The following is a 10,287-nucleotide window of genomic DNA, read 5'->3' as shown; positions in this document are numbered from 1 at the left end:
AAGGAGCAGGCACTAGCATCTAGCATGGCTAGGGTTTCACACAGAGCTAGCTCTGAGGGCTGGACTGCAGAGCAGGACTGCGGTGCCCTGATAGTACAGACATCTCACAGCTCCCAAGCCCCTAGGCAGCCCTTGCCCTCTGCCAGACCCAGTAGAGGGGTCCTGCCTTCTCCTTTCTAGGCCAATGGGACACCACTGCCTCTGTCATCCTCTGTCCTCCCCCTATCCTTCCTCTTCCATTCCCCTCCCTGCCTGGGGGTACCCTGAGGCCTGTTTCCACTTTTCCTTTCCTGGTGCTGCTGCCCATCTGGCATGAGGGCCCTACAGGACCCCAGGGATTCTAAGCAGCTGAGGCCAGCACTGCAGGGGGCAGGCCGGAAGGAGGGAAGGCTTAACCCTTCAGGTCCCAGCCCTCAGTGAACCTCTCTCCCTAGCTTGCTTGGTGTCTTGAGCCAAGCCAAATTGTTCCTTGTAGGTATCCTGTCCAAGGTCTTAGACCAAACTCCACTCTGGGAAGCTGAGGGGTCAGTATTAAATGGTTGCTGGTCAGGGGTGTTGCTAGAAGACCCCCAGGATTATGAACCTTTAAAGAGTAGGTACATGTCCTGTGCCACCTAAACCAAGCCTCAGTTCTGCAGAACATTGCAATGTGTGAACAGATGCTGGCTGGCAGGGCTCAGGGACAGGGTACCATGCCCAAGCAAGGTCTACTCTGGCTGTCGCTCCTGGGTTCCAGGAGTTTTCAAAGTAGAGGAGAAATCTATAGGGCCCGAGTTAAGGCCAGGTTCTTCCTATATGGCTTATAAGCACAACAGGGGAATTTTCGTCCTTCAGTTCCCAGGAACAAGGTTGGAGAAGGCAGCCCCGGTGAGGTTTGATAAACAGCATTCAGATTGTGACTTGCCCATGATGAAGTGTTCAAACTTCTTTGATCCCTCCCATCCCTACTGTCCCCAGAGGAAACAGAGAATCCCTCAACATACCATTAGGTGCCATCTGGTCTAATCCTTCTCCTGTGACAACTGACTCTGAGAGGGGAAAGGATTTGCCCAATATCACCCAGCAACTTAATCAGAGCAACAGGACAAAACCCCAGTTCTGAATCTGCCTCTCTCCTACACTATGCTGACAGGCCTCTCTGTCTCACAATGGCCCTTTCCTACAGCAAAGACAGCTCCCAGGTTTTACTTGATCCATGTGTACAACTGGCTATTCCCAAGATGTACAGAATCATGAGATGCAGGACAGAAATCATACATGATGTGTGAGAATTTTTTCTCGCCCATGATTTCACAAATTTTATTGAGCCCAGGGGTACACCTCCACTGTATAACTGGGATAGTAAGACATAGAGGTATGCCCATGGGGAAAAATCTGAAGCTCCAGCCAGCTTGTGCTCAGGGCTAAGGACTGAGATGCTCATTCCTGGAGTTAGAAGTTAGAGGGTTGACCCAGCTCAGCATCTCCCCAAAGGGGCCCACCAACAAGAAAGTATCTCTTAGCAATAGTGTCAAGGAGCAAGAAATAAGGGAATTCAGAGGTCCTGGGAAGAGACTGGAGTGGACAGGAGTCAGGGATCCCTTCAAGCCTAAACAAGAAGCCAGTAAGAAATGTGGAGGCCAGGGATGCTGGGTCCTGTTATTTCCAAAGAAAGGAATGGGCAGAATGATGCTAACACCCCAGCCCTGTTCTGCCTCCCAGGGCTCCACTTACCATGTCTGAGTCCCCAGAGGCCCCAGCCTATTCCCTGCCTCATTCCTGTCCTCAAAGGCAGGTCTGTGGCTTGGCTGGGTGTGCCAGAGACAGAGAACTTAGCAGCTGTGGGACAGGCCACATAGCTAAAACCCGGCGGACCATAGGGCCCGGCGGAGGAGGCCCCAGCAGGCAGACCAGCCTGCCTGAAACTTCCCAACTCTCCCAGCCTGTTGCTTATTCATTCAGAGTTGGAAAGCGCCAGCCCAGCGGCCAGCCAGTGCTGGGCTGGCCATGTAAGGCCCCCAGGCGGTGCTGCCCGGCCGGTGCCCTGCAGAGAGCCTCGTGCAGCCCTGGGCACCGCCCCTGCCCTTCCCTGACCCCTTGGCCTCGAAATGCTGTCATCGGAGGAGCAGTCCCGCTCGGGACAAGGCCAGGATGGACAAAGCTAGAGCTGGGGCAAACAAGGAGCCGTCCTGTCCTCGAGGCCGTGGGAAGAGAAGCACGCACAGGAGACCACTCCTGACAGCCTCTCTGTTCACCAGGCCTCTGCAGAGGGGCCATTATGGCTCTGGCCCGGGCCGGCTGGCAGCTGGAGGCTCTGGTGTGGGGCGCCTGCCTCTGCGTCCTGGTACAAGGGCAGCAAACGCAGCAGGGGCAGGGCTCAGACCCGAGGCGCTGGCGGCAGCTGATCCAGTGGGAGAACAACGGGCAGGTGTATAGCCTGCTCAACTCGGGCTCAGAGTACGTGCCGCCCGGGCCTCAGGGCGCTGAGAGTAGCTCCCGGGTGCTGTTGGCGGGCACCCCCCAGGCCTCGCAGCGGCGCAGCCAGGGAGGCCCCCGGCGTCGGCAGGCTCCGTCCCTGCCCCTGCCGGCACGGGTCGGCTCTGACACTGTGCGAGGCCAGGCGCGGCACCCATTCGGCTTCGGCCAGGTGCCAGACAACTGGCGCGAGGTGGCCGTTGGGGACAGCACGGGTATGGCCCGGGCCCGCACCTCCGTCTCCCAGCAACGGCATGGGGGCTCCGCCTCCTCCTCGGTCTCGGCCTCGGCCTTCGCCACCACTTACCGCCAACCGCCCTCCTTCCCGCAGCAGTTCCCTTACCCTCAGGCGCCCTTCGTCAGCCAGTACGAGAACTACGACCCCGCAACGCGGACCTACGACCAGGGTTACGTGTACTACCGCGGCGCAGGCGGTGGCATGGGAGCAGGGGCGGCGGCTGTGGCCTCGGCGGGGGTCATTTACCCCTTCCAGCCCCGGGCGCGCTACGAGGAGTATGGCGGCGGTGAGGAGCAGCCGGAGTACCCGCCCCAGGGTTTTTACCCGGCTCCAGAGAGGCCCTACGTGCCACAGCTGCAGCCACAGTCCCCCGACGGCCTGGACCGCCGCTACTCGCACAGCCTGTACCACGAGGGCACCACGGGCTTTGAGCAAGCCTACCCCGACCCAAGCCCCGACGCGGCGGCTCAGGCCAACGGTGGGGCCTACGGCGGCGACCCCCGCCTCGGCTGGTACCCGCCATACGCCAACGTGCCGCCTGAGGCCTACGTCCCGCCGCGGGCCGTGGAGCCGCAGCCCCCCTTCCGCGTGCTGGAGCCTCCCTACTTGCCCGTGCGCAGCTCTGACGCGCCCCCGCCCGGTGGGGAGCGGAACGGCGCGCAGCAGGGCCGCCTCAGTGTGGGCAGCGTGTACAGACCCAACCAGAACGGTCGTGGTGAGTATCAGTCCCCAAAGCCCCGAGGTCGATCTGTCTGTACTCCTGGTTACTGATAAACTGCCCCCGGCGCCCGGATCCTTCATCCATCCTTTACCATAGGCTTCTGCTGAGCTGCTAAGGACCCCTTGCCCCCCAGCGGGCCCCACTTCTCAGTATTCCCCATCCTCAGGCATCACCAGTGCGAGGACTTAGCCAGGTACGCTTGGGTCCTGACCCTAGCTTTGAGGGTGCGGAGTGGAAGGCCTGGCTGGACTTTGGAGGATGTGCTCTCTTGGCTTGGGTCATCTGGGGACAAAGCAACAGAGCCCTTCTCCCTGCCTCTCCATCATTCCACCTTTGGAGGTGCACATATGCCAGCTTCACAGGGTGAGGCAGGGAACATCAGAAACCTGTGTCTTCAAGATCAGAGAGGGCTGAGAAGATGCTTCTGGAGGTGTGGCATCTTCCTCATCACTGGGCATGCATGAGCTTGGTATGAATGGGCAAATTAGAGAAGAGGCTTCTGACCTAGTCAGGGGTCAAGGCAGAATAGAACTCCCTGAGGGGAGGCTGCAAGGTAGGGACTAGAATGAGGCCAGTAAAGCAAAAATTTTAAGGGGCTGCCAAAAAGCTCAGTAATCAAGATGTTATTAGGTGCCGTCTAGTCAGTTCTGACTCATAGCGACCCTATGTACAACAGAGCAAAACACTGCCAGGTCCTGCACCATCCTCACAATCATTGATATGTTTGAGCCCATCGCTTCAATCCATCTTGTTGAGGGTCTTCCTCTTTATCTCTAACCCTCCACTTTACCAAGCATGATGTCCTTCTCCAGGTGACTGGTCCCTCCGGATAACATGTTCAAAATGAGTAATACTGAATTGTACTCATCAAGATGAGTAATATTTAATGCAATATTTTTTTTTAAAAAGTCTGTGGTGAGCAAAATACCAACATTTTAAATAGAATCAGCAGCTGCTATGTGGAGCCACATTGAAGCCTAAGGCAAAAGGGAAAATCAATAATACTGAGCCTGTCTTTACTTGAAAATTCGGTATTTTTTTCATCATGGCATTTTTGCCTTAATTTTTTTTTTTTAAATATTACATTAAGATATTACTTATCTTTATTACTGAGTTTTTTTTTGGTGCTTCCTTAAAATGTGTGCCCCAGGACAATGCCTCACTCTCTTCACCCTAGTCCTGGCCCTAGGGGGAGAGTCCAGGAGGCAGCTGTGGGCCTTGGTGGCTTACCTCTGGCTTTTTAGGGGAATGCATAGGAGGTGAAGAAATGACCTAGTCTTGGATAGGCCCAAACCCCTCTGCCCATGAGAAGACAATGGCAGGAGCAGCATTCACTTCTCATATAGACAGTTCCACAGTGCTGTTAGGGGCTCTGGTAGCATAGTGCCCAAGGCACTTAACTGCTAATCAGAAGGCTGGCAGTTCAAACCCACCAGCCACTCCTCGGAAGGAAGGTTGGGTGATCTACTTCCATAGTGATACTGCGTCGGAAACCCAAGGAGGAGTCGCTATGAGTCAGGTCTGACTCGAGGGCAGATAACAACAACACACAGTGCTGTTAGTAGGCAGGGCTGTGCAGCAGAGACAAGGGCCCACTGAGTCTTCCAGGGCTGATGGGCCATCTACCCATCCTCCACTATCTTAGAACTCCCCTTTCTGCTCTCTCTCTGCGGGACAGTCAGCTTTGGTCAGCGTGTTCTGCTCAGTCCCCCATGAATATGTGTTCCACCCTTGACCTGTCTCTTTCAGGCTATAATCAGTGCCCTCTCCTTGTGATTCTCTGCTCCAGCTGAGGTTACTACCAAGCCCCCAGGTGAGGGCTGAGCCCTGTGGGGCCTACGACCTAGGTACTGCACTCCCACCCTTTGCCCCTCTGTCAACAGCAGGGACTGCTGACTGTCTCCAGCCATGTGGACTCCAGTGCAGGACTATGCTGAAGGTCCTTTAGTCTCCCTGGGAGCTGCTGTAGCTCAAGACTATGGGAGAGGAGGGTCCCCACTGCCTCCCTCCCTCACATCCAAGGCATAGTACTTGAGTTGGGTGCTGAATCCAACTTTAAGAACCTGTAGGAGCTCAGAACAGGAACCAGCTGGAGGGTCCTTCTGTGATGTACAAAGCATGCATTTTCCTGCCCACCTTGGCTCCACCCAGCGGGACCTTTCTCAGGAACTTGCACCATCCCTATAGCAGGGTGTGTTACAGCTAATCATCAACTGCTCCTAGAGCCTTACCCAAAGAGGACTAGACTTTCGTAGCAGCATTTCTTAGAATGCAAGACCTCAGACTGGGGTTCTGCCAGAAGGGCCCCACCCTGGGCAAAGGAGAAGAGTGAGGCCTCAAATGTCATAGCTCAGTGTTGGCAGAGCCAGGCTTGGGACTTGGCCTCTGGGCTTCAGGCCAGTGAGGTTTCTAGGGCCCCTCTTTCGCCTGTCAGTTCTTAAGGAAGCCATTTAATTCAGAGAGAGATAGGACAAGGCAACACTGCTTCTGGAGTGAGGGTGCTTGGTGCTTAGCAGCCCCCTGGCCTAGGCTCCTGAGCCCCAGAGTTCATTTTGGGTCAAAGATGTTTCTCCCCTGAATGCAGTATATTCAATGCCAGGTCATGTGTGCTGATATGCATCAAATCCAGCCCTGCCCTGGAGGAGCACATAGCAGAAGGGGGCATCTCAGCGCCATGATTGGACAAGTGAGTGTTATGGGAGCTCAGAGGAGGTGGCCTCCCTAGTCGGGGAAGATTACCCAGAGGGGCCCAAGAATTGTTGCAAGGTATAGTGGGTTAGCACCCTTGCCTAGGCTTGGAGGAGATGGTGTGTAGGGTGGAAGGGTAGATGGAGCTATGGGGTGGGGGGCAGGGGCAGACTAGTTTGGGGCTCACAAAGAGGCCCAAGAAGGACTAATACCATCTCCCCCATCATTGGTTCTTCCTCCCTGCTGCTAGGTCTGGGCCATGGAAAATCCCAACCCAGAGAAGGCCAAGCCTTGTACTTGAGATCAGACCCCCAGGCCTGGTGTGGGAGCCCAGGATGGATTTTCTGAGACTGACCTCATTCCTCCTGGCCTCCCACCAAGGGGTCTGAGGCCGGCCGCTGGCAGCCTGCATGCGTGTGTGGGCGTGGACGAGTCCTCACAACACTAAACACATGTGAGCACCACCCACGCCCTCCATGTTTTGGTGGTTTCCAAGTGCCTGTCTTAAGACGTTTCTTCCTCAGGCAAATGTACCCTATTTCTCCCCAGCCTAGGTGCTAGGGCTGCCCAAGGCCTCCTGTAATACTGTTGTCTCCAACTGTGAAACATGTAACTGGAAAGGATGAGAGAAAGAAACACAGGCCCAGAGAGGGCCAGGTATTTCCCAAGCTCTTGCAGCAAACCCTTACAGAGAGTTCTGGAGGGTGGTCGTCTGCTTCCCAAGCCCATTACATCCTCTGTGCAGTGCCAGCTCCTACTACAGCTGTCCTACAACCAGGCCCTCCACTCCTGGCCACCTTGCCCCTGCTCCCTCAGCCTCAGCCTCTCTGAGCCGGTGGTCTCAGTGCCAAGTAAAATCTCTCCCAGCCCCAGAAGACCACCACTGTCCTCTAGGGCCTCCTCCCATTTTGGCTTGATTCACTGCTCTGGCAACTCTGTGAAAGTAATGTGGAGTGGCCTGCCTGGCCATCTGCCCAGGCATCTCTAGTGGCTGAGCCAGCTTTGCTGGCATGTGTCCTCCATGTCTGTCCTCACATGGCCAATCAGAGGCCAGCAGTGAGCTGCAGCTGCCTCATCCGTGGTCTCCTGGCCCCTCTCCGTCTCCAGTCCATACTACAGCCTAATGTGCTAACCATGTTACTCTCTGCTCAAGAAGTTTCTGTGGCTCCCCAAGGCCTTCAGGACAAAATCTAAATGCCTTAGCCTACCACTCCAGAACCTGAAACACCTCTTCTCTGCTCTCTTCCTCCTCCTTCTCCCAGGCCTCCACAGGCCCATGGGCACTATGCTGCTCCTGGGCCTAGCTATTACATCTGCCTCTGGGCACCCAGGAGTAAGCATGCTCAGCTACTAACTAAAAGGGCAAAGGTTTGAGTCCTCCCAGAGGTACCTCAGAAGAAAGGCCTGACAATCTACTTCTGAAAAACTAACCATTGAGAACCTTATGGAGCACAGTTCTACTCTGACACACATGGGGTCATCATGAGTTGGAGTTGACTTGATGGCAACTGGTTTATGCACACCTAAGGGTATTTCTCAGGCACCTCCCTTTCTGTCCAGCCTCCTGGGCCCAAGAGGTCAGATCTTCACCATCAATCCCTGTGAACTACCCTGACTCCCTGCCCCAAACCCTGGGCCATGTCTCTCCTGGGCCTTCCTTCCAATCCAGGCCAGAGAGCTTGGAATAGATGCAATTAAGGACAGAAGCAGGCCTCCACCTAACAAGCTCAGTTAGAGCCCTAAGGCAGGGATAATAATAACAGTTCTGGCCATTTGCTAAGAAACCCCTTCTGAGCTTAGTGGCTTAGATATGCAATTTCATTCCTCCTCCTAAGGAGCTCTGGTGGCATAGTGCCTAAGGTATTTGACTACTAGCTAGAAGGTTGGTGGTTCAAACCCACTAGCCACTCCTTGGAAGGAAGACTGGGCAATCTACTTCTGTAAAGATTTACTGCCTTGGAAATCCAAAAGGTGTCACTGTGAGTCAGAATCAACTTGATAACAGTGAGGTACAGATTATCATCCTCTTTCTACAGAAGAGAAAATTGAGGTCTCAGGGGGTCTCTCAGCTGGCTGTGGCATAGGCAGAATTCACATAGAACCTGTGCTCTCTGCTCTGTACTGAGATGACCCAGGGGACCCATGCTCAGTCAAAGGACTGTGCCATGAAAACCAGGGAGCCAGGTGGGACAGGGCGTGAGCACGGGACCCCTCCACCAACATGTCTTCTCTGGGCCTCAGGGGAAATATAGTTACACTCACATTTCTTGAACATTTTACACTTTATCTCCCTTGATTCCCATAGCAACCCATGGGCCAGGCACTGTTATTGTTGTTGTTGTGTGCCGTCGAGTCGTACCCAACTCATAGTGACCCCTCCTTGGGTTGCCGAGGCAGTATCACTATGGAAGTAGATTGCCCAACCTTCCTTCCAAGGAGTGGCTGGTGGGTTTGAACCACCAGCCTTCTGGTTAGCAGTCAAGTGCCTTAGGCACTATGCTACCAGAGCTCCCGGCACTGTTATTAGTCCCCTTTTATAGATAAAGGAGATCTGGTGGTGCGGTAGTTAAAGCATTCTGCTGCTAACCAAAAGGTCGGCAGTTCAAACCCACCAGCCACTTCATGGGAGAAAGATGAAGCAGTCTGCTTCCATATAGATGACAGCCTTAGAAACCTGTAGGGCAGTTCTACTCTATCCTGTTGGATCACTATGAGTCAGAGTTGACTCAATGGCAGTGGGTTTTATAGATAAGGTAAAGAGGCCCTGAATGGCACAAAAAGGTTGGCAGTTCATATCTACACAGACGGACCTCAGAAGACAGGCCGGTGATCTTCCAGAAGGTCACAGCCTTGAAAACCCAGTGAAGCAGATCTACTCTATACACATGGGGTCACCATGAATCAGAATCAACAAACAAACCTCATGATTTGAGGCTATAAGAGTCCCCATCCTGAGTTCTTTGCCACCATGCATAATTTTTTAAAATAGTTACGTGTTGTTGCTCACCCTGCACTTTATTCATTCACTCATTCATTTGGTCATTCATTCATTTAGCAGTTTTTGACTGTCTACTGTACTCTGGGCAGTGGCTGTGACAGGGTGTAATGGGACAGTGGGTGTGGAGAGTTTTGGAAACAGGCCCTCCCCAGGGTGCCGTTAGAGTGAAGCCCTGTCATTCTCTCTCCAAACATTCCAACACTTACTTAACAAACACTTATATCATGCTTACTCTCTGTCTGATACTGTTCTTGGAGCTTCACAATTAGTCATTTAATCCCCATAACAATCCTATAACTTAGGTACTATTATCAAAGGAGCTCTGGTGGTATAGTGCCTAAGGCATTTGACTGCTAACCAGAAGGTTGCCTGTTCAAACCCAACAGCCACTCCTCGGAAGGAAGACTGGACAATCTACTTCTGTAAAGATTTACCACCTGGGAAACCTAAAGAGGGTCGCTATGAGTAGGAATTGACTCAATGGCAGTGAGTTCTTTTTATTATTATTATTACTATTAAACCGAAGCCCTAAGAGGTTAAGCAACTTGCCCAAGGTCACATAACTGGTAACTGATAGAGCTAGGATTTGAGCCCGGGGTATCTGGCTGCACTGCTCAACATCCCTCTCCCTTCCCTGAAATTATCTTAGATTGTTCCTTCAGAAAGAAATGGAGTTTTCAGGCAGAGGAAGTTGTGGCTAGAGGGTTAGGTGAGCTGTGGGGACAGAGGGATCTGGGTTCTTTTCCTGCCTCCCTGTCTGGCAGTCGAGGATCACTGTTGTGTCCAGGGTAGCCTCATCCCAGGCAGACTTCCCATCTTCTCTTATCATCCAGTGGCCAGGCCTCCTCCTCTTTCCCCTGGCCTCAAACTGGACCATCTTTGCTAGAAGAGATTGCTCCGATTGTCAATAATAATAAACCCATTGCTATCGAGTAGATTCCAACTCATAGTGGCCTGATATTTATTGAACACTTCCTATGCACTAGATACTCTGTCAGAACTCTGGTCCTAAGGCACTTGACTGCTAACCAGAAAGCTGGTGGTTCAAACCCACCAGCCACTCCTCAGAAGGAAGGTTGGGCAATCTACTTCCATAGTGATACCTCCTCAGAAACCCAAGGAGGGGTCGCTGGGAGTCGAGTCCAACTCAACGGCACATAACAACAACAACAATTAAGAGTTGTCTTA

General features: G+C 53.4%; 1 protein-coding gene across 1 annotated transcript in view; it reads left to right on the top strand.

The window, feature by feature from the left end:
• The first annotated feature begins 2,257 nt into the window (after nt 1-2,257).
• LOXL1 (lysyl oxidase like 1) overlaps nt 2,258-10,287 on the top strand; it is a 29,315-nt gene continuing 21,285 nt past the window's right edge. Inside the window, exon 1 of the mRNA XM_007948982.1 lies at nt 2,258-3,407. Coding sequence (XP_007947173.1) covers nt 2,258-3,407 — 1,150 coding nt within the window. The remainder of the gene's footprint in view (nt 3,408-10,287) is intronic.

The sequence above is a fragment of the Orycteropus afer genome, unplaced genomic scaffold (assembly GCF_000298275.1).
Source record: "Orycteropus afer afer isolate SDZICR_OR568_19922 unplaced genomic scaffold, OryAfe1.0 scaffold00233, whole genome shotgun sequence".
Lineage (NCBI taxonomy): Eukaryota > Metazoa > Chordata > Mammalia > Tubulidentata > Orycteropodidae > Orycteropus > Orycteropus afer.
This window is presented reverse-complemented; position numbering and strand designations above follow the sequence as displayed.